Below are 23,438 nucleotides of genomic sequence, written 5' to 3'. Positions count from 1 at the left end.
ACTATTAAGACTGAGTCTTAGCTTGTAATTTTTAAGCGTAAATGTTATAGTGCCCGCTGGTGTTTTTCTCTTCCTTTTTTCTGTGTGTGTGTGTGTGTTTTGTTTTTTTTTTAACCTGAAAGGAATGTAACCCCAAAAATCTTTTTAAAAAGACTGTCTTTGACTGATTTTAAGTGCCAGTGGATTGACAAAAACCTTGGGTAGATTTCTAAGATGCATCGTAGCACGTTTTTTATAGGTTCTCTCATTGTGTTCCACATGCATTATCTCAATTTTATCCACAGAGTAATTAATGTAGGCATCATTTTTCCCGTGTTAAAATTGAGGAAGCAGTGATTCTGAGGTTTCAGTAGCTACTGATGACATGGCCAGGAAGTGGCAAGGAAAGTGGGTGTCTTGCTTCCAAAGCCGCCTTTTCGAGCAAGAGCTACCTCCTCATATGTCCAATGAATTGTGAGTAGGGTTCGGCCCTCATCAGGAACTGGCTTTGCTTCTGCTTCTGGCTTTGCTCCTCAGAAGCCTGTCCTCAAAGGCGTGCTTGTCTTCCTCTGACCCCGAAAACTCTCTCCCTGGGGTCTCTGGCTCCAGTACCAGCACAGCGTGGGGCTCTCGGGCCAGGAGGGCAAGTAAATGATCCAGCAAAGAAGAAAGAAGAAGCAAGGGGGGCGGTGGAGGTTGGCGAGTGGAGGGAGGAAAGAAAAGGTAGCAGGCCAAAAGCATCGTGTCTTGTGACTGAAGTGACGAGACTGGTTTTCTTGTGCTTGCTGGTAAACAGATTTTAAACAGAGTTGGAGGAAAAAGTGTGTGTGGGGGAGGGTGAGTGGGAAGGAGTTTCACAGCAGAATGAAGTCAAGTGACTGCTTGGCAGGGTGGCTGCAATAAAGGTTTTGTGGTTTGGGAAAGTAAGACAGCTTCATGTTAGGGTACCATCTCATTTGTCACAATAATTAAAAACCAGGGACGTACTTCAAGTTGATAAAGGAGACATGCTGCAGTTAATGCAGGTCGCCATAGATAAAGTGTGAGGTAGAAGTGGCTTGGTTTTGTGAGTTTAGGATCTATCTAGCCCAGCCCTGTGCTGCTGTGATTTTTTTTTTTTTTTTTTTAAGAGAAGAAATCAAAAGAAAGTTGTACACAAAGCATGGCGGCATTTGTCCACTCAGGGCCAATGTGCTGTCTGGCATCCAGCAGGTAAAGAGGGCTGTTTGTAAACCCTAAGGACTTTCTATCGGGGATCAATGATGTGATCGTCAGCCTTTGTTCTTGCCCAAAGGATGTTCCTGAAACTGTTTCCCATACTTCCTAGGGGCCCTTAAGTGTCTCCAAAAGCTTCCCTTCCTAACTGCCTGTCAGTTTCCCGCAAATAGTACTTGGGTTTCATTACCATGATAAAAGTCTTCTCTGCTTGCTGAGGGTAGCTTTTATAGTTGATGATAGTGGTTCATATTAAGTGTAATTTAATGTTCTGTTTGATTTATTTCAACCTAAAGAAATCTTTAGAGGCGTGTAATTTCCAATTCATTAAATAGACTGTTGTCGTGGAAAAAAGAAAACGCAAAGATGAGACCTTTGTTGGAAATACTAACTTTTGTTGTAACAAATATTCTGCAGGAAGGTCTTATTTCTATTTACATATTTTGACTTTCATCGCACCCTGTCCCTGTAGTGTGGGGCTGGCTTATATACATAAGCTATTTGGTTTTCCCTTAAACTACGTAATAAGTAACACCTAGATTTTTTTTCTTTCGGTCAGCCAAAGTGAGAACATATTTTAAGTTCTATGATATCAGAATAGTGTTTACTCCCATTTGGCAGCAGAATTACTCTTAATCTAGTCCATTGCAATCCTATATATAATACATCAGCAAAACTTGAAATTTCAAATGTTCTTTTCACTTTCGTTTTTGCAAGAATTTGTGGTCCTCAGTATTAAGAACACCTAATCACTTCCTTAGTGGAATTATGCTATTCCTATAGTTTTCTTTTCCATTTTAAACGTTTTGGCTCTTATTCCTACCCTACCTTTTAACATTGGCAATCTTGCAGTTTTACCAACTCGTGAATCTGTTTTGAGTTCTGTTTCAGAATTTGATTGAAAGGTACATTTTCTAGCACTTACGAAAGATCCTCTTCTTGATTAGACTTATTTATGTGGTTATATTATGGGGAGAATATTACTTTTCAGTCGTTATTTTTCAGGCTGTCCATTATTTGATGCAGTCTAAGAAAGAGGCATTCCCGATTCATATATTTTGATGGACCTGCATCAGGGATGCGGAATAATGAAGTTTAAAAAAGGTCAACACGCCACTAGTAGCAAGCAGACTCACCACTCAGATTATGGTTTCTAATGCCATTCTCCAATGAAAAGAACTAGGACTCCTTGGAGAAATGAGTGTTTCTAGGGCCGGGGCAGAGAATATGTAAGGTGCATCTGGAAAATCTGGTAATGCCAGAAAGTAAGGAGGTGCTCAAAGAATAAAAATGATGAGGGGATGTCAGAGCAGCGCAGGGGCTAACTGAAAGAGCTCCCAAACCAAAACGGGAACAATTGGAGCAATAAAATAAGTAATGTCATATTAGATTATAACCCAAGCATAAAACAAACATCCGTGGGTCCATACTGATATAATAAATCAGAAAAAGAGACAAATCTCCCAGACAGAAGAACTTCAAATAATTTACATAGATACCCTGCCCTCAAGAAAGTGGAAATAACTCTCCATTCTTTAAACGTGGGCTGCATATAAAGGACTTCTTTTCAAAGAAGACAGTATGGAAAGGGAGGAAAAAAGAGTAAATTGACAGACACGACCTCAGCCAGGTGAGCAAGGTCAACATTGACAGTGGTAAGTCCTATTGGTGGTATGTACCCTGATGAGAATGACACTTTACCTCGGTGGTCTTCCGCCCCCAAACACCATAACCCCCAGTCTAACCATGTGGAAAATACCAGACAAATCCCAGTTAAGGGACGGTCTGTTCATAAATTACCTGATCAGTATACCTCACAACTGACAAGATCATCAAAACCAAGGAGAATTGAGGAAATGTATTAGCCAAGAGGTGCCTAAGAGACACGCCAACTAAATATCATGTGGTACCCTAAATGGGATCCTGGCACGAGAAAAGAACATTAGCTACCGCCTCAGGAAATCCAGAAGAAGTATGGACCTGAGTTAAGAATACTGTATTAATTTCTGCGTATTAGTTGTGACAAATATATCACCCTGGCCTGTGTTGTTTATGATAGGGGAATCTCAGTGTGGGGTATACAGCAACTCTCTCTACTATTTTTGCCACTGTTCTGTAAACCTAAAACTATTCTAAAATTCAAAATGTTTTTAAATGAAGTTAGATGAGATCACCTAGTCATTCAAGGTAGAAGGAGAAGAGAAAAACCATACTGTCTGATCGTGAAGCTAATGTAGTATGTAGAGGTGAAGTATGGGTGGAAAACCTGAAAGTAGAAGGAAAATTGGGATAGGATGTCGCTGAAGTTAAGACACAGCATTTCAACAAAGGAGTGGTCACACTTTTGTCAAATGTTGCTCCAAGGTCACGTAAAATGAGGAGCGGAGAAGGGCAGTAGTGGGTGGCACTACAGAAACACTACTGACCTTAACAAGAGTGGACTTGATAGAATGATGGTGAGGGAGCCAGATCAGGGAGAGGTGAAGTAGAAATCATCTATATTATATGATTTTTTACAAAGACAACACTTTCATGTATGACTTGTGTGACTGAAAAGAAGTGTCTGCCTTTAGTTTGGGTATACTCTTTTTTTTTTTTTCTTCAGCAAAAATATATCAGAGAAAAGTTGGGGGCAATCAGAAGGGTACAAAGAAGCAGGAGTAAAATCATCCAGAATCCTTTTATCCAAAGGTGGTGTCACTATTTTAGTGTTTTCAAGTGGCTCCTCTCCTTCCCACCCCCCTTTTGCAATTTCCCTTTAAAAGGTAGTTGGTTTTATGCTTAATTTTGCTCAGTGTTTTCTTTTTGTCATGAATTGGTTTTTAAGTATCTTTTAAATTTTCAGTCTTGAGCTTATGGACAACCAAATCTTAGAATTTTTACTTGCGTTAATGAATTTCTGTATCAGAGCAAGAGAAATTATTCCAGCAATAGCTTCATACAGCCATAGTATTCTATTTTTAGTAGGCTCATGTTTGGGGTTTGGCATGTTTTTTTTTTTTTTTTTTTTAATTCTTATCCTTTATTATATTCTTGGGCCAGGGGGCCAGATGCATGATGATTAGAATTTAAGGGAAAACAAAAATTAGTAAGACGTAGTCTCTGGCCTCTAAGAGCTTATAATCAACCACAGGGCCTAGGAAGTCAGGGAAAAAATACAAGAAATAAGAAACTCTTAATACAAGGCCCAGTGTAATGAATTTTATATCTTTTATGTTCCTTAAAAAGTTAAGTAGTTAAACAGCAGTACATGTACTCAATGGACTACTACTCAGCAGTACAATGAACTTGATACACGTAATAACTTGGATCACAGGGTGTTACAATGAATGAAAAACTGATCTCAAAGGGTTGCATGCTGTACGTATACTCAGTGTGACAGAATTACAGTGACGGAGAGCAGATTGGTCATTGCCAGGGGTTAGGATTGGAGAGAAGGTGTGACTCTTAAAGGAACTAAAACAAGGGCGTTTCTTTGTAGTGACCATTCTGTGTCCTGATTGTAGTGATAGTTACTCAGATCTACCCGTGTGATAAAATTACATCGAGCTGTACACATACATATGCACACAGAGAATACAGTAAAAATGGATGGAATCTAAAGTCTGTACCTTAGTCACGAGTGTCGGAGCCATGTCTGTATCCTGGTTTTGACAGTGTGCTGTGGGGAGGTAAGATCTCATTGAGGGAAGCTGGAGAACGGGTTCGTGGGAACCCTGTAGTATTTTTGCAGCTTCTAGGAATCATAAAGTATTTTAAAATAAAAAGTTACAATAATAAAAAGCGAAATAGTTTAAAAAGAGGTTCAAACAACACCAGTTTAGAGAGCTTTTGAGGTGAGCAATGAAGGAGGTGTTAAGGAGCTGAAACTTACTGAGCCTTTACTGGGCACCGGGCACTCTGAGCACGTGGTGATGTTAACTCATTTCATGCTCACAACAACCTTGCGAGGTCCCTCCCATAATCCCATTTTACAGTTGACGGAGCTAAAGCCCACTGTCAGTGCCAAGTGGCAGAACTAGAGTCCGAGACAATATGGCAGTCAGCCATGGAGCCTGCGCTGTTTGCCTCTTCCCAGGCTGGGTGAGGTCCTGCTTGGCACGGGGGAAAGGAAGGTGTAAGTTAAGTCCTGTGATGAAAAGAGGCGCTCCCAGGCCAAGGGCACAGGCAGAGCTGAGGCACGGAGGTCAGAATCACAAGTGATAAGGTCACTGTGGTTTTTAACACTGGCTGCCCTGGTACCCTGCTCCCCGCCGTAGATTCTAATTCATTTGATTTGGGGTCAGGTGAGGCCTGTAAGAGCTACTTAGGACATCCTGACCTAGAACATCAGGAGACAGTTTGGAGCCAAATTCAGAAGGCCGTTACACGAGCCAGAGAACACCATTTTTTTTTTTTTTAATTTAGGTAGGCAATAGGAATCTTCAAAGGTTCTTGATTAGCAGCTTCACATAATAATAATTAACCTTGTGTTACTAGAAAATAGGCTAGCTCTTATTGCTGTTATTATGAGTTGAACCCTCTAAGCATCTCCATCTGCGGGTGAGGAGTCACTTTCATAACCTTTCTCTTAAATTTATCACTTTCATAAGAAACAGAATGAGGTTTGTGTTCCCCAAAGCTATTCCAAGAAAACCTTCCCTCTCCCAGCTGAACAAAGTCATTGTCGTAGAAGTAAACAAACATCACCATAAGTAACTACCTTGCACGTGACCCCAGATCTCCATTTTGTAAATGTGAACCAAATGTCCACCATCAGAAATGGAAATAATGGCAAGTAGAAAGCAGCACTAAATGATAGTCAAACAAAGACATATACATTTAAAGAAACCCTTAACATTCGATGTGGAAGACGCAGACAAATTCTGGGACAGGACAACTAAAGGTAGCGGCTGCATGTCTCAGCCATGGAAGAAGCCCCAAGACAATAGGAAAAAGCATCCTTCACAGCTTCTTGTTTTGATGTAATTCAGAAAAAAGTTAAGTGGAGTTCATGTTGCTTGGCATCCAACAGCTGATCTTAGATGCAGAGTGATTGACAACAGGCAGTTCTATCCAAACTCCCCAACTTGCTCCTTTGTTTCCATTTTCACTGCATTCATTCATATAGAACTTGCCCTGTGCTAGAGACCCCGGTAGCTGCTTGGGAACTCAAAGATGTACAGATTGCTACGTTTACACAGCGATAAATAAGTGATGCCCCAGACCACTGGACCATCAGCACCTAACTCAAAAAGGCCAGGGCTGCTTCGGCTGCGCAGAGATGATGACCACTTCTGGAATGTTTGAAAAATAGGGCCATTTGGACCTCAACCGAGACCTGTCTGATAATGAGGGGAGTCTGGGCACGTGCATTTCTAAAACACTTCAGAGATGCTTCTCGTGTCCTAGACGAAGACGATGTAGACCATTGTAGTGGACTGGGGATTGTTACTTCTTTAAATACCAGTTTCTTTGGGGGAACATTAGCATATAGAGAGCTTTTGTTTTCTTCATTGACTATTCCCAAGTTGCGGAGTTCTCACTGGGGATTTTTGTTTGTCTGACGGCTGCTGTGCATACGACAGTGGTTTTGTCTCATAGTTTGTTGATTCATCTTTTGACACTTCCCCTTTCCTTGCCTCTGATTTTTACCCCTTTGCTCTATTTTGTCCACTTGGTTCTTGTTTCTTCTCATGTCTTCAACTACCTGCCTACAACTCCTCTGGACACCTGGCAGGGCTTGAGTTTATTTTTCTAATTAGGGTAAGAGCACTTAACGTGAGATCTACCCTTTAAACAAAATTTTAACTACACAACACACAATGCTATACAGCAGATCTCTGAAGCTTATTCTTCTTGTATAATTGAAACTTAGGCCCCATTGAACAATTTCCCCATGTTCTCCTACCCCCAGCCCTTGGCAACCACCATTCTACTCTGTTTCTGAGTTTGCCTTAGGTACCTCATATAAGGGTATCGTGCAGTATTTGTCCTTTTGTGACTGGCTTATATTTAGTGAGCATAGTGTCTTCAAGGTTCATTCATTCTCTGTTCAAAAAGAATTTTCTTTTTAAAGGCTGAATAATATTTCATTGTATGTGAATACCACATTTTCTTTACCCACTTATCAGTTGATGGACATTTAGGTTGTTTCTGCATCTTAGCTGTTGTGATGAGCATAGCTGCAATGAACATAGAGTGCAGATTTCTTTTCAATATCCTGATTCAAATTCTTTGCTTAAACACCCGGAAGTGGAATGCTGGGTCATATAGTCCCAGTTTTAATTTTTTGAGGCACCTGCATGCTATTCTCATTGTTATCCATACGGCACCAATTTACATTCCTGCCAACAGTGCACAAGGGTTCTAGTTTCTCTGTATCCCTTACTAACACGTACCTTTTTTTTTTTTTTTTTTAATAATAGCCGTCCTAACCAGTGTAAGGTGATATCTTATTGTGGTTTTAATTTGCATTTCCCTGATGGTTAGTGGTGGCGACATCTTTTCATGTACCTATTGGTCATTTGTATGTCGTCTTTGGAGAAATGTCTATTCAAGTCCTTTGCCTGTTTTTTAATCAGATTACTTATTCATTTACTATTGAGTTGTAGGAGTTCCTTATATATTTTGGATACTAATCCCATATCTGATAATATGGTTTGTAAATATTTTCTTCCACTCCATAGGTTACCTTTAGTTGATTGTTTTCTTTGCTGTGCAAAAGCTTTTTAGTTTGATGTTATCTCACTTGTCTATTTTTGCTTTTGTGGCTGTGCTTTCTGTGCCATATCTGAGAAGTCATTGCCAAAATGCATGTCATGAAGGTTTTTTGTGCGTTTTCTTTTAGGGGCTTTACAATTTCAGGAGTTACATTCAAATCTAATCTATTTTGAGTATATAGTGTAAGACAGGGGTTCAGTTTCATTATTTTTCATCCATCTAGATACCCGTTTTTTTCCAACACCATTTGTTGAAGAGACTACCATTTTCCCATTGTGTATTCTTGGCATCTTGGTTGAAGATCATTTGATCATGTATGCATGGACTTATTTCTGGGTTCCAGGGCTTGACTTTTATATCCCTTGTTATCTATCCAGCTGGCCATTCAGTGAGCACACCACGCTTCACATCTGTTTTCATTTTTGTGGGTGACTGAGAAGTTCCATATTTTAAAGCCTCCTGGATGGTTGAAGACACTAGATAATTTGAGTTTGAAATAATACTTACGAGGTGTTGTCATATTTCAGGTCTATCATATGCAAGTCACACAGTGGGTTTCACGCCACCAACTTCATTGACTAGAGCCGGAATGTCTTATTACAATTCCCCAGGTCTTCATGTGCAGCACATGGGAGCATCCCACGGAATCACAGTAAGTATCCCTGGGGTAGGAAGCAGCACTTCACTCCTGATGGTGGTAGCAGCTGGTCCTCCTTGGGAGACCAGCACTGATGCCCTTAGACATTTACCTGTCTTCTTCCCGCCCTCCATCAGTTCACCTTAAAACTTTAGAGACTTCCCAATAGTCATACTGAATTGTGGTGTTGCAACTAAGATCCTTCCTGGGAACCAAAATGTGAACTTCAGTTTCTGTGAAAAAAATACCCTTTGTGAAATGCAATTTGAACCCTGGCCAATGTCATTTGAACCCTGCCTCAGCACGCTGGCCAGCTCCGTGCCATAACTAATTAGTGTTGGTTGCCATAATGTCTAAAATATTTATTGTCTGCACCTTCACAGTTCACTGACCTTAAGTATTCTTCCTGAAATTAGCCTTGTTTCTGGTTTTACTCAGAACTTTAAGTGCATCTGGTTCAAACTTCACTCGGGATTTTCTTTTTTTAGAGTTGATTATTTAGTTGACTAATAGAGCAATTGGAAATGTAGCTCATAGGGGTTTGAGAATAGGAGAGAATTGAGGGTATTTCCAATAAGGGAACCTTTAAAAGAAGAACCCTGTTCTACAAAGCATGTAAGATAGTTCTGAAGCTGTTTGGCTGGTTTGATGGGCTTTATATAAAAGTAGAAACGTTTTTGGTTGAGCTTTTCACTTTGAGGATATTGAAAACTTGTTTGAGTGATACAAGGATCTTGGTTCATACAACAGACAGAAAAGATTTAAGGGGAGTTTCGGAGTAATTTTACATACCACGTTTCCCTGAAAATAAGACCTAACCAGAAAATAAGCCCTAGCATGATTTTTCAGGATGACATCCCCTGAACATAGGCCCTAACGCATCTTTTGGAGCAAACCTTAATGTAAGACCCGGTCTTATTTTCAGGGAAACATGGTAGCTTTCTAATAGGTGTCGGTGTAAACTCTACCTTGTTCAAGTTTTCAGTCCTAGTTCAGAAACCAGTCGGGATGTCCAAAGAAGTCGCAGCTTTCTTGTCTTTACTGGTCAGCTTTGCACAGCCTCAGTTCCTAGTCAGGCTGTGTTGTTAGGCATGAGCTGTCTGTACCTAGACTGACCTTCTGTTCTGTCCTCTTTGCAGAGGCCTTCACCACGGAGAAGCAACAGCCCTGACAAATTCAAACGGCCCACACCGCCTCCATCTCCCAACACACAGACCCCAGTCCAGCCACCTCCGCTGCCACCTCCCCCACCCATGCAGCCCGTGGTCCCCTCGGCCGCCACCTCGCAGCCCACCCCTTCGCAACATTCGGTGCACCCCTCCTCCCAGCCTTAATGCATGTGCTTAGTCTGAATTTCACGTTGGGACTCGTACAGTGGAGCCGTCTACTCAACGCCAAAGGCTTCCTTCCCTGGCATATTTGGATCTGACTTATTTGCACTGAGGTTATCTAGGCTTCACTATTAATTGTGTTGTAAATGTTTGTCGGAAACGCAGCCAGTGTTGTGGGTTACAACACTAAACAGACGACTTTTTTCCATCAGTGTTTTACTTGAATCTCCATGTATGTCCATTCCCTGGCTGGAACATTTGCTATTCAATATTTGGTAATTCAGCAGCAGTGCGCAGTTTTTTGCTTGGCCCCAGAGCTTCATTTTCCTGGCTTTTAGGTTTATAAAATAAAAAGGGATATCTTTTTTATATTTTTTTCCATGGATTTGCAGAAAATTACTGAGCTGTTATTACCACCCCACCCCACCTCCATACACACACACACACACACACACACACACACACACACACACTTCATCGTAACGGTGTTTACCAAACATAACCAGTAATTCAGCACTACAATTCAGACCTTTGAAAATCTAGCTTTCAGTGTAGAATGGAAAGTTAGATGGATCAGTGCCCGAGACAATATATTGTTTAATAGAGCTTTCTACAGATACACTTTTTGTAGGTTATTTTCAGTATATATCAGCATCCATGTCTCTTGTAAAACAAATAGCCTAAAGTAATGGATCCCATGACTGTACCTTTTCCACCTACATGGGATGGATAATTATTGTATATTAAGGTGTGATTCTTTCTTTATCCTTAATGCTAACCTACCCAAACTGGCCCCCTCTAACATGAGTCCATAAATGTCCTCCCCACCAGTGGTCGTGATGGCCGATTAGAATGTGCTATTTGATTTCTGCTGCAGAAGGCAGTGTGAGTATAACAAAAACAGCTGTTTTTCCTTCCCATTCTTTATTTGTGTTCCCCTCAAATAGAATTTGAGCAACTATTTTAAAGTTGCAAAATTACTAGAAAATACTATTTGAAATGAACGTTATAGGAATATCTTGGCATAATGGCCACAAAATACTTCATTGCTTGGCAGAAAAGAGAAGAGGTGTTAGAGGAAAAGGAGCACATTAGCTTTGACGACTGCTTATTTCGCCCAGTATAAGCAAGTGCAGCGTGTACAAAGAAATATATTCTAAATACATTATTTCCATTCATTTAGCACAAATAAATCGTTTGGTTTCACTTTGAAGTGGAACACTGTGAGTCACTCTTTTCTTAATACTTGCAACATCTTTATTTTTGCTTTTCAGCAGTTACTGTTTTGTACTTTGGTAGTAGAGTGATTTTTACCACCTGTGTTTGCATATTTATATATACTGTGGACGAAAATAACTTACTAGAGAATGTATATTTTATGATGAGAATGTGTATCTGTTGGATATAATCAGAGAACTGAAAATTAATTTATCAGTAATTTTTAAGAGTCCATGTTTTGTGACAGCCATCTCTAATTGCTAGCTCTTTATTGAACACACTCCTACAAATAAGGACCCGTGACCTTGTAGATATTTAATAGTGTACAGTATAGAAACCTCCATTTTTGCCTTCAAGTGCATATTTAAGAGTTAACAGAAAGAAAAAAGTCTTGTTGGATAATAGTGTTTGACTAGCATTTTAAGAACTTGAGAGTAAAAGCAACAATAGGATTTTTCACCTCCTCCTGCTTTCACCCCCCCCAAACTGAGAATGTCGCTCTTCAATTGTTTGAAAGAAATCGTACGTCTATAGAAATTTTATTTATAATGTGTGTGTAATATACATAATCATAGTACAGTTCTCAGACGGGAGAAGTTTGGCATATTATTATTGAGGCTTTAGATTTTTAATACGATCAGACGGGGTCAGATCAAACCCGGGGTTTAATCAACAGCTCACTGTCCCTCCCGGTACATTGCCGTTCCGAGGAATTCTGAGAGTCGGCAAACAGAATTTGCCTTCATGGTACAGTTCTCGGTTTTTCTTAGAGGAGAATATGGTACATGTTTACATGATGAATCTTTCACGAGATTGTAGATTTCAGTGCTGTTGGACAGTGTCTTGTACTCAGACAAGAAAGTCCATAATCTAATGATCTTCCTTCTGCTTCCTGTCAATTTAGTTACCTCCTGAAAGCACAAAAGTCAAAACATTGCCATATGGTGAATGAAAAAGCACTTGAAGTGAGCAAACAGTCCCTGATAAATGCCTTTTAGAGACAAGTTTCTTGACATTCAGACTTCTGCCGAAATGCAGTGCCGAGTCCCCGAGGCTAGTCATTTCATTTCAAAAGAAAACACAGCTCCTTCAAACAGTACTTTTTCAACATCAGTCTAGCTTCCTCTCCCTGTGGACTTTCAGAATTCATAGAACAAACACTACTATTTTGAAGTTATGCTGTTTCATGTCCTTTTAAAGTGTTTGACAACCCCGTTTGGAGCCTGTCACACTTGGGCAGTACTTGCTAAGGCAGTTTCTTGGCAATTGTTTGGCCACCAGGGACCCATCGTATTCAGATCCTGAGCCTGTAGCGCCAAGAGTGCCCTCACCTATGGGAAGCTGACGTCCCTCGGGCATTTCTCGTGGGGATGAACATGGTTCCTGCCATCCCTGTTGCCCGCTCGCCCAGGGTAACCCTGGACTGACTCCCAGAAGGCCTTTGTAAAATCCATAGCTATCCCAAAGGCAGGCGGGAGCAGTAGTAGCTTCAGGAACGTCATTTTCCTGTCTTATTGACAGAGACCCTTGGCTACCACTGTGCTGCTAATATGATAATACTCCGTTGCCAGATTACCATGCCTTTTACACAAAACCAAATTAACTTAACCTAATACCTGACACCTCTCTGGGCTCTGAAACTGCTTTCTCCCATGAAGCATGCTGGCATTCTAGACAGAATTCTGGAGATTTGGCAGATGGAGTATTTAAGATTTCATTGACCTTGCTCCTTTGTTTATTGAAAGGAGCTTTAAATTCTGAGCTCCTGAGATACCACAACCATGGAATGAATGTGTGACCAGAATGTGGCTTGGACACCAAGTGCTGCTGTCCCTTCGTAATTGGCTTCTAACTGATTTGACCGGAAATAATTGATAATGTGAATTTTTGTTAACTGTTCAATTGTAGGGAAATAGAGTATGTATCACCCTTTGTTAGGTACACGAATTTTTCCTGCACGAAGCCTTGCTTGTAGAGGATGCCCAATAAGACAAGAAACAGCAAAGTGATTTGTGCTTCGAGAGCTCAATATTTTTATCTTAATCAGTACAGAAGAAATATTTCTGTGTAACTTGATCTTCTGTCTAATTCTTGTCTCATAGGTAACCAACACGGAAAACTTACTTTGTAGTGATGACTACCAAAGAAATACATGGTAAAACAACCTTTTATTTCCAAATTATTAAAGAGCCAGCCATTGCCGCTGCTACATGAGTTCCATGCTTAAGAGCCATTATAAGAGATTAGGGGTTTTTAGGTTTTTGTTTTCTCTTTTTTTCCTCTTAACTTTTTTTTTGGTAAAACATACAAATCTGTTAGCATAAAACTGTGGGGAGCATTGTCCAAAACGCTCAGCAGTTGTGGTGAACTGCCAAGCCCTGGTTGCCTCTTGTTAGGCAATTGTAGGAATCCTATGTTCATGGGAGTGTGTGTGTGTGCACGTGTGCGAGTGTGCATTCATGCCTTAACTCGAGTTACTGCTCAACTTTAGTTCTTAACTTAGTCTGCACCGTCATCTAGATTGTATTGTACATCTCGGTCTGAACTTCATCCTGGCAAAAACAAAATTTGCAGGCACAACAGTTTGAGAATTGCATTCCTCTGGAAGAGTTTTTGATCAGGTTGACCCTGAGCCTTCTCCGGACTTAATTTGGAACTTAGCATGGAAAGCAAAAGTGGACTGTCAAACAGAAAGACATCAACAGGAAGAGAGGAGAGCCAAGTGCTAGCATGTCTTTTGCCTCTGCATATCCGTGCACACTGTATGTTGTTCATGATAGCTTGTCTACAACTTGACTAGGTTGGAGTTCTGGTAATAGTGGCAATCTTGGTCCGAGTTTAGAGAGATGTAAGACTTAACGATTAATGTCTTATTTACTTCTTTATGTTGATTAGTCTTTGATACATGTGCTGAATCAGAAACCTAAATAAAGATAATTTTTTAAAATGTACCTCTTGAGTCTTAAACCTTATCTCTGTCTTGCTGGTCTTTGAGTTGGAAAATGAACATTGTTTTCCTGTTGCTTCTGATAGACATCTAACTTAGATCCTAAATACTAAAGGCTGCCTCAGAAAGGAAACTTAAGAAGAGGGCACAGAAGAGGCTGGTACTGTTCCCTTTCTTAATCAGGGTGCTGGTTGCCTGGATACGAGTATATTGAGTTTCTGAAAATTCATTGAGCTGTATGCTTATGATTCATAAACACCATTTCCTATCTGTGATATTTCAATTTAAAACCAGAAACCTAGGAAATTATAGAAAGGAAAGGAATGCCACACTCATGCCCAAAATGTTACATATATACAAATACACATTTTCTTTTTCAGACTTTGGACATTGTATTCGGTATATTAGCTTATTCTTAAGATTTTGAATCCATCTGTATGGATGGTTTCCTCGTCCTGCTTTGTAGGAAGCATGGCTTTAGAATCAGTTCTAGAGTTGAGTACCAGTTCTTTCACTAGGCCAGTTACTTAACCTCGCTGGAATTCACGTTCCTTACCTGTAACCCAGTGATAACATATACTTGCTAAAAGGAGGTGAAAGCCGCTGGCACCGCCCCTCACACACAATAAGACACAGACAAGTTTCTTCATTGAGGATACTTTGAATATTTGGGGTGATGTCTTATACATGTTTGTGGAGGTGGGGATATACGGCGCATCGGTGTTTAGTAAGACCCTGGCAGGTAGAGTCCACGTTCTGTAGGGGAAAAGCACAGTACTTACTTAGCAGGATCCTGTCTTAGGAGCCCAGCTGAGATACCATTTTAGGATTTCAAACTGTGTAAAACTAGGTCCTTTCCCTATATAAAAGTGCTAAATAAACCTTGAGTGAGGTGACTCACTGGCTTAAGCAGAATTCCATGTTAACTATTAGTTAATCAAATGGGCTTTTAATTTGGCTAGTCATGTGGTAAATTGAAATGACCAACATCTCAGTGCCTCTGTACTCAAGGCAGACAGCTTTTACTTGTAACTTGATGACAATGTCGACCAGGAAAAGACCCACAACCTCTGAATTCAAGTCTTGGTATCCTCTGCCAGCTTCCGATGTCTAATCTGTGTAATGGAGATAATCATTCTGATTGCAGGTAGAATTTGAAGAAAACGAAATGCTTTAACAACAAGTAAGTTAAGTTTAAGCTGCGTGCACACTCCCTGCCACCCCCCGCCCCCCCCTTTTAATACCTGCTAGAGGCTCTGCGTTCACATGGTGCTTCTAAAATTGAAACCATTGGTTTATAAATTTTTTTGTGTTTATGTAAAACTCTATAAGGAAATCGGGGTCCTTGTTTTAATATATAGGCTATTCATATTTTTAAAATCTGGAAATGCACTTGTATGCAGTCACTAATGTCTAATCCAGGCCCAGACTTTTAAACATTCTCTTTAGATAAACAGTAAGAAATCAGTGCATGGTCATGGTTTGTGTCTGGTGTTTATGTTGACATGAGAAATTTAATTCCTGTCTCTTACCATTTTTCTGTTCTGTCTTACACATCACCCTTAATTCCATATGCTGTTGAACTAAATATATTTAGATCTTTTTCTAAAGATCTTATTTTTTGATACCCTACTAATGACACGGCAACTTTCAAGATTACTAATTATCCCAAAAAGATATCTTAGTAATTGATCTTAAAATTTCTCATCTTGAAAACAAAAAAAAGAAAAGCCAGACTCAGAAGTGGAACAGATGATAGAATTAATAGACAAGGGTGTGAAAAAAGCTATTATAAACATTCTCCATGTGTTCAAGAAGGCAGAGGAAAACACAAGTATATAAGAAAAATAGGAAGTATAAAAATGACCCAAATTGAACTTCTGGAGACAGAAAATACAACATCTGAAATTTCAAGCAACAAAAAACTTGCTTTAAGTCTTTTGTGGATTTAGGTTTTCGCTCTTGAAATGTTCTGACGGATTTAAAAGGCAACTCCTGAAATTCAAGTTAAGTCTAGTTGACTGACTTTTCTTCCCCCACCCCCCAACCCCCTGGGGTAGCTTTGCCTGGGTTGGATCACTGTTGGGGAATGATTAACCTCAGGAACTGACTTAATACTCCTGTTAGTCGCTTTAATGTCAGGCACGAAGCCTCAAGGTGTAAGGTAGCCAGGGAGAAAGTGTCCAGTGCGTTCAAGTCTGGTCTAAGTCCAGTTTTCTGAGCTTTAGTTTTCTGAGCTTTTTTCTCACCTATAAAATAGGAATGAGAATGGCGTCATGGAGATTCAATGAACATATTGTTAAAATTTTTATAGAGTGTTAGGTTCTTTATTGTAACTTAACTCTTTCCAGTATAATTTCATTAATTTTCCAAATATTTTTAAAGCACAAATTCTGCCAGCCATTGTGTACAGTACTGGGAATTCAGAGGGCAAGCATGCTGCAGTTCCCTCCTCTTGCGGAGCGGGGAAACCATGCAGCAGGATCTGTCAGCATAAGAACAGAGGAAAGGTCACACGACTTCCAGAGGAATTGCTTTTTAAGAAGATTCTTGAAGAACAGGTGGGAATTAGGTGAAGAGTGTTTGGGACAAAAGGAACCATGTGAAGGTGCCCTTGGGAAGAATGACTCCCACATTCGGATTTTCTGCGTTGTATATGAGATTTCCTCCAAAGCCCAAGGCAGCAAAGCCAAGGGTAGCCACCCGAGGTTTGATGTGGGGTGCTGGTAAAGTGCATGAGTATGTTTGGTGAAATCAGGTGGGCCAAGGGCGTGTGATGCATTGCACCAAGTGTCCTCAGGTGTGTGGCCTGGGGGGCTAATATTACCTCTCACTATCATTTATTTGGTTTGGCCTGAAGTATTCATGAAAAAAAAACTCCCCCCCCCCCTTCCCCGCCACCCAGTGGAAATTGTAACATGTTTTCTTTTTCTTTCTTTTTCACCCCCAGCTTGATTGAGAAATAATTGACATATAACATTGTGTAACTTTAACTTATACAACATAAATGATCTGATACATATATATATTGTGCAATGATAACTGCAATAAGATTAGTTAACACATGCTTCACATAGTTACAGTGTATGAAAAATTTGAAATACTCTTTGACTTAAAATGAGGGAGATTTTTATGTTTAAAAAATCGAGATTCTTAACTTCTTTTGAAAAATAAGATTGCAGCAGGGTCTCGCCCCTCCAAACCACGGTGGTCACTGCATACCACATACACCACATACCGTTACTACAGAGTGGTTCCTGCAGGCTTTTGAGTTTGTGAAACCTTAGCATAGTGTATTTGAGGAATGCAGGAGGACTGATGGCTAGAGCCTGTGTGAATGCATAAGAAAGAGGAAAGGGGGAAGAGAGAGGGGCAGGGTGAAATGTGAAAACAGGCCCTATTTGGAGCAAGGCCTAGCACAAGTCCAGCTAATAATAAGGAAGTAGTATGTATGTCGATTCCCTAAATTAAGTGATGGATACCTGAGAGTTTGTTATATTCGTTTCTACTAGTGTGTGTTTAATATTTTCGTGACAAAATTTTCAGAAATGGAGGGGAGGGGAATAAGAGATTTTAAGGATGGAGAGGAAGGAGGGAGTCTTGGGAAAGACGGTGCTCGAGATGCCAATGTAGAAAATTCTAATGTTTGCAAGAAGGCAGGAGTATTTTATACACCACCCTCCAAAAAGAGAAACGCAGTGAAAAGTTGTTTTGCACGGAGCATAAGTTCATGGGTTTGCAAGTTGCTGACTCTGGGCAACTGGATTGGAGTGACTGACATCCCGGTAAAGCTAAACACAAGAGAACATTCTCTCCTGTATTCCCTTTTTGTGCCCATCCACATGTTTCCACAGATCCCACTGGCAGGGTTGGGGCTTCCCTCTTGCTTGGGAAAGGCCACGGCTTACAGCTGTCCTGGGGGGTTCTAATTTTTTAGGCGAGATGTGATGCTGCTGTCACTTAAGTTTTGGGCTGACCGCATGGAACTTTGGGAGCATAAGAGGGCTGGGATTAAGTCTCAAGTCCCAGAGAAGCTGCATCAGTAATGAGGCTTCTGAAGAAACTGTCTGTACTTAAGGAAGTATGGAGTGAGACCCCTATTAGTACACCTGAGCTTAAGAATGCGATCAGGGAGAAGAAATCATGGGCCTTTACTTTGATTTTTTTTCAATCTCCTTGTAGAAATACGAGGTTCAACTTTTGGTTGTGTTTTTTTCATTGCTGGCCTTTCTCTGTAGTGGGTATTCATGGCTCATTGTATAAGCCTTCCAGGTTGTATAATGTGCTACCAGGTTGGGGAGCATGACTGGGCGTAAATCAAGGTGAGATGCAGAATAAGGGGCCAGTCCTCTGAGCGTCTGGCTCTAAGGTGTGATTAATGTCCTGTCTGACAAATTTCAGACCTTTGAGCAACATCTAACTTGTTTATCTCCCTGGCTCTGGGTCAGTACTTAAGAATAATAATCTGAAAAATTTTAAGTGGCCACATGGTGTGGGAAGCACATTTGTGATACTCTGAGCTCCATCTCTAAAAGCAACGTCGCATCTTTAATCTTGGCTATTAAACCAAGTGGTTTAATAAAACTAAATGTAAATACATGTAGGGTGAGGGAAACTTCTAACACTCTGCTCTCCTCCTAACTTCTTTACAAGGATAGAGTTTGTTAATTTGACAGGGTTACAGTCTAGGACAGTGACAATTGAGCCATGGAATCAACAAAAATTCGATTAGATTCTACTGGTACCCAAATTTCTGGCCATCTTCCCTTCCTAATCTGAGGAGCCCTGACTTCAAATTCCATACGTCATTTGCAAAGAAGATCTTGATTTCCCTGATTATAAGAAAACACTTGAGACCAGTTCAACTCAGCCATCCAGAGTTGATGTCCTGAGATGGGAATTGTAGCAACTTGAAGGGGAAAAGGAGTGATTTCATTTGTAAAGTAATTAAAAAACCAACAGATTTTTTAAAAAAAATATTACTCTGTGTGCTTTAAGAAAACAAGTGCCTGAAATTGGCATCAAGATCCTCAATTGTTAAATAAGTTTTATTGCCATGTAGACAAAGTGCAGATTATTCACGTTAATTGGCCTTTTATTGAGAGTCCCTCCCAATGTTATGAGAAAAATACTCACAATTTAAACTCAGAACCAGGTTTGTCCTGAAGTATCTATGAGCACATAACCTGAGTTGCATTTTTGTTTGTTTTTGCATGATAAATGGATTTATCTATACGCTTGTTTGAGCCTGGCTGTGTCTCTGGAAATTTCAGCCTATGCCGAGGGTGCCAAGAAAATGTACACAAGTGGACACTTTGGTCAACGTTGCTCAAGCAGTAGTTCGCCATAATCAGAAGTGCCTGGACGCTGACGGTAACCACTTTGAGCACCTCTGGTAATTGCAGAAGTCAAACGTGACTTGTACTCGTCTGTTGTTACCGGTATATATTGAGTATTACAATTTTAGTAGTTTTTCCTTTCTTAAAATGTGTATACATTCTTTTGACACCCTCTGTGTATAAAGAGGGCACCAACACTCATCCATCTTGCTCTCTCCAGATTAGTTTCTGAGAATTTTACTTCTCCCAGATTTACCCTCTTGTCAAATCTAGTTATAGAGAGACCAGCGTAAACAGTTCATTTGACATCAGGTGAAACTTCCTTTTTTTTTTTTTTCTTTATCAAAAGATGCATTTGTTGTAGCTATTAATGTATGTTTTCAGAGTGCAGGTGACAGGGTGGGCACTGGTGACCTGAGTGCCTAATTTCAGATATTGGCTCTGGCACTTAGGTACTTGCATAAAGTGCATAACCACTCGGAGTCCATTTTTTCATCTTCATAGAGTTATGTGGAATAAATGTGTTACTATATGTGAAGTACTTAGAACAAGGACTTAGAACTTAGGGCAAGTCAGATGAGCGCATATGAGAACTAGCATCGTCTATTCCTGTATTCCATGGCGTGACAGTACCAGGATTTGTAAGTTCTGATGATAGATGTCAAATTAGCTTGTCAGATCTCTAAGTTTTTCTTTTTTGGCATTCATTTTCTGAACATGCAATTTTGCAAAAAGACAACTGCATTTTTTCAAAACCGACATTTGCTTTTCTTGGCAATAGTGGTATGTGAATGCTGCATCTAAAATATGTAAGATTACCTTTCAGAATTTGTCTGAGTTTTATATAATCTCTTGGATTGCTATCCTTACGTGCTTGATTCTTATCAAGTCTCCTCCCCACCCGCCCTTGAAAATATGATGACATATCTGTCAGACCCGAAAACTGAGCAGAACTCTCCACATCTTGACTGTATCAGCCACACGACTTTCCCTCAGCTTGCCCAGAAATTGAAACTGGGCCAAAATGGAGATGGGGCAGACACCGGGCAACAGCTTGTTAACTGTTCTTTGTCACTTCCTCTTTATTATCTCTCACCACACCCAAGCCATTCTTACCTCTTTAAAAATACTCAGCTGATTAAGGACAGGAAGATAATTTCCTGACCAATAGTATCAGGGACTGAAGGGCAGCCCTTTAGGTGCCTGTTGCCAGTTACCTTTGTTTGAATGAACCTTCCTGCAAAGAAGCCAGTCTGCCTTCCACAAACAAAGCTGAAGTTGCCTGGGACCCTGTGCACGCTGCTAGGTGAACACAAGAACAGGCTGTCTCAGGCTAGCGGTATTGTAGAGGGATGTTTGGAGCCTGGTACTTGAGGAACACGTCCTTCCACTGCTCTGAGGGCCCTTGGAGTGGCTATGGGTTTGGGAGAAGGGAATGTGTTTGCTCTTGAATTTTGTTTGAGGATTCACTTAGTTTTCTTGCTATCTTCATTGACTCCTTCATTCAACACACATTTATCAAGCCAGGTTCTACTTAATAACAAAAACTCAAAACAGCTTCTTGAAATGAAATGGGGGCGGAATCATTTGAAAACCTTCTTGAATACATCATTCCATAGGATGTTTTTCATTTCTTATACTCAGTGGCAATTTTAAACGGCAACACGTTGGGAAATTTAAGAAATAAACATGAGAGATCCGCCTCCAACAATAAAAATGGGCCTTGGAAGCAAAGCACTTAAGTTTGTCTAACACGTACTACATCAAAATGAATGGAATAAAAGGAATTTGCCGCTTCAGGTAAGACACTTTTATTATTTTTGGTGCGAAAGGCCCCAGCTGGTCAAAAGTCCTCCTTCCCCCCTCCCTCGGTGCCCGAATTGTCCTTGGTCCTCTTTATAGGTTAAGAACTGTGCTGTGAGGGGCAGAAATTTGATCCCTGGGAAGGACCCATTTCTCGGATTGCACACTCAGTGGGGTGTGTCGAAAAGTGCATAAACTGGACACCTGGCGACAGAGTTTCAAGTCCCCCATTTGGCCACTTGCTTGCTTGCTGTGGCCCTGGACCAGTTCCTCAGCATCTCTTGGTATCAAGAGTCTAGCTCTGTGCCTGATATATAGGAAGTGCTCACAAACTCCTTGTCTTTCTGTATCTTACCCACCCAAATTACCTAAACCAGAAATCTGGGCAGTGGCCGAGACTTCTTGCAGTCTCTCCCCACCAATTCTAGCCAGGCACTGAGTCTTGCCAATTTTACTTACTAAATTCTGCTTAATCCTGCTGGTCCTCTCCACTCCTGCTCCAGGTCAGTTGAGTCCTTCTCACTCTTGGACGGTTGTAGGAAATAGTTTCCAGCTGCTTTTCTGGCCTGAGGTCCTGCTCCACTAACCCCAACTCCACAAATCCTTCTAAAGGAAAGCTGACCATATCTGACCCCTGCTTAGAATAGAAGCGTTGGTCCCCATCTTGCCGAGAGGATGAAGTCTTGAACATACTGAAAAGAGAAGCACCTTGACAGTTCTATTGTGTTCTAAACGTTCCCCACGTGTGAACTCACTTAATCCTCGCGCCAACTTTACATGATCTTCAGTTTGCAGGTGAGGAAACATGCAGAGAGAGGTTAAGTACCCTTGGTCGGAGTTAAACTGCAAGTAAACGATGAAGCAGAATATTAAAGTTGTTATGTGTCCTTGCTTAGTCTTAGTTTTATTTCTGGCCACTTCTACCTTGTTCTTTATCCTCCGGTGATGCAATCTCCTCGCAGCTCTTATCCCACCCATAGTCACTGCCCTCCTCCCCATCCTTTTGCTCCTGCTAATAGCTCTGCCTGGAATGCCTTTCCAGGGTTGGCTTCTTGGCAAATGCCTACCTCTCCTTGCAGACTTGGCCCTGGCATCGCCTCCTTCATTAGACTGTCTCCCCATCTGTGTTGCCCTTGTCAGCTCTGTGCACACCTCCAGATATCTGAAGGGCTACTTTGTGTTAGGAATGAGACAGATCTAGAGGTGGTCCTCAGGATCTTACGTTCATTTAGGAAAAAGAGGCAAAGCATCTGGAGCAGAACCTCATGAGCATTCCAGGAAAGGGAAGCAAAGGGCACTTTGGGACATATGCCAGGCAAGGAGTCCAGCCTGGGGCGTGGGAAAAGCCCTCCCAGGGGCGGTAATGTTGAAACTAGGAACCTGTGCGTGGAAAGAAATTCTCAGTGAGAAACTAGGGGAAGGAAACGTTTGCTAGACAGAAGGAATGGCATTTGCAAGCTCAGCGCCAACACGCGGTGGGTTTGGGGAAATTGTTGAGTGTGTTCATCTATTTACTTGTCTCTCCCACTTGGCTGAGTTCCTTAAGGATGTCAAATCCACTCTGCCTGGCTCAAGGAAGTTGCAGGGGCCATTGGACTAGAACCCGAACACTGGGATCTCTGGGCCTCTACCTCCCTATTTTTTAAATATGAGAGTATGTGAACAGACTGCTAAAGTCCTTTGGAATTTCTGAGATTCTATGAACCACATAAGGAAAAGAAGGCAACCAGAGGGCATCATTCTGAGAATTGAGAGTCCTGAGAAGCTTGGCTTGTAGACACATCACTCTAGTGTTTGTTTTGTTTGGCACATGGCATTCTCAAATAAGGCCACATTCACAGGTTAACACTGGGGGTTAATACTTGAACATATCTTTTGGGGGGACACAATTCAACCCACAACAGCTAATAAATGGAGTTGTGGTTCTGAGCCACTCCCTATTCATCTGCAGAGTGGAGTGTTTGTGCCCCAGGAACCGATCAAAGTGACCCACTGGGAGTGGTAAGAAAATGTTTATTCTTAAATTTTCTCTTTTAAAAATGTCTATTTGTTTTTTGATGCACATAGTATATTTACAATAGTCCATGAATATGTTCTATCAAGATACATACTCAATATTCAGTGGATACTCAAAAATTTTAAATTGATCTAAGTATTAAAAAAAAAAAATTAAGGTCCTGTTCCTACTCTGCTCCCTCTCACCCATTTGTAGACTGGTGGTCACTGGTTTATAACTTTCTCTTTTTGACAATTCCCTCAGCAGAATA

General features: G+C 40.8%; 1 protein-coding gene across 1 annotated transcript in view; it reads left to right on the top strand.

The window, feature by feature from the left end:
- CCDC6 (coiled-coil domain containing 6) overlaps positions 1 to 14,033 on the top strand; it is a 107,543-nt gene extending 93,510 nt beyond the window's left edge. Inside the window, exons 8-9 of the mRNA XM_033130591.1 lie at positions 8,424 to 8,548; positions 9,673 to 14,033. Coding sequence (XP_032986482.1) covers positions 8,424 to 8,548; positions 9,673 to 9,867 — 320 coding nt within the window. The 3' untranslated portion in view covers positions 9,868 to 14,033. The remainder of the gene's footprint in view (positions 1 to 8,423; positions 8,549 to 9,672) is intronic.
- Positions 14,034 to 23,438: the final 9,405 nt, after the last annotated feature.

The sequence above is a fragment of the Rhinolophus ferrumequinum genome, chromosome 16, assembly GCF_004115265.2.
Source record: "Rhinolophus ferrumequinum isolate MPI-CBG mRhiFer1 chromosome 16, mRhiFer1_v1.p, whole genome shotgun sequence".
In the NCBI taxonomy this organism is placed as follows: domain Eukaryota; kingdom Metazoa; phylum Chordata; class Mammalia; order Chiroptera; family Rhinolophidae; genus Rhinolophus; species Rhinolophus ferrumequinum.
Note: the sequence above shows the minus strand (reverse complement) of the source record. Positions and strands in the feature narration are given on the sequence as shown.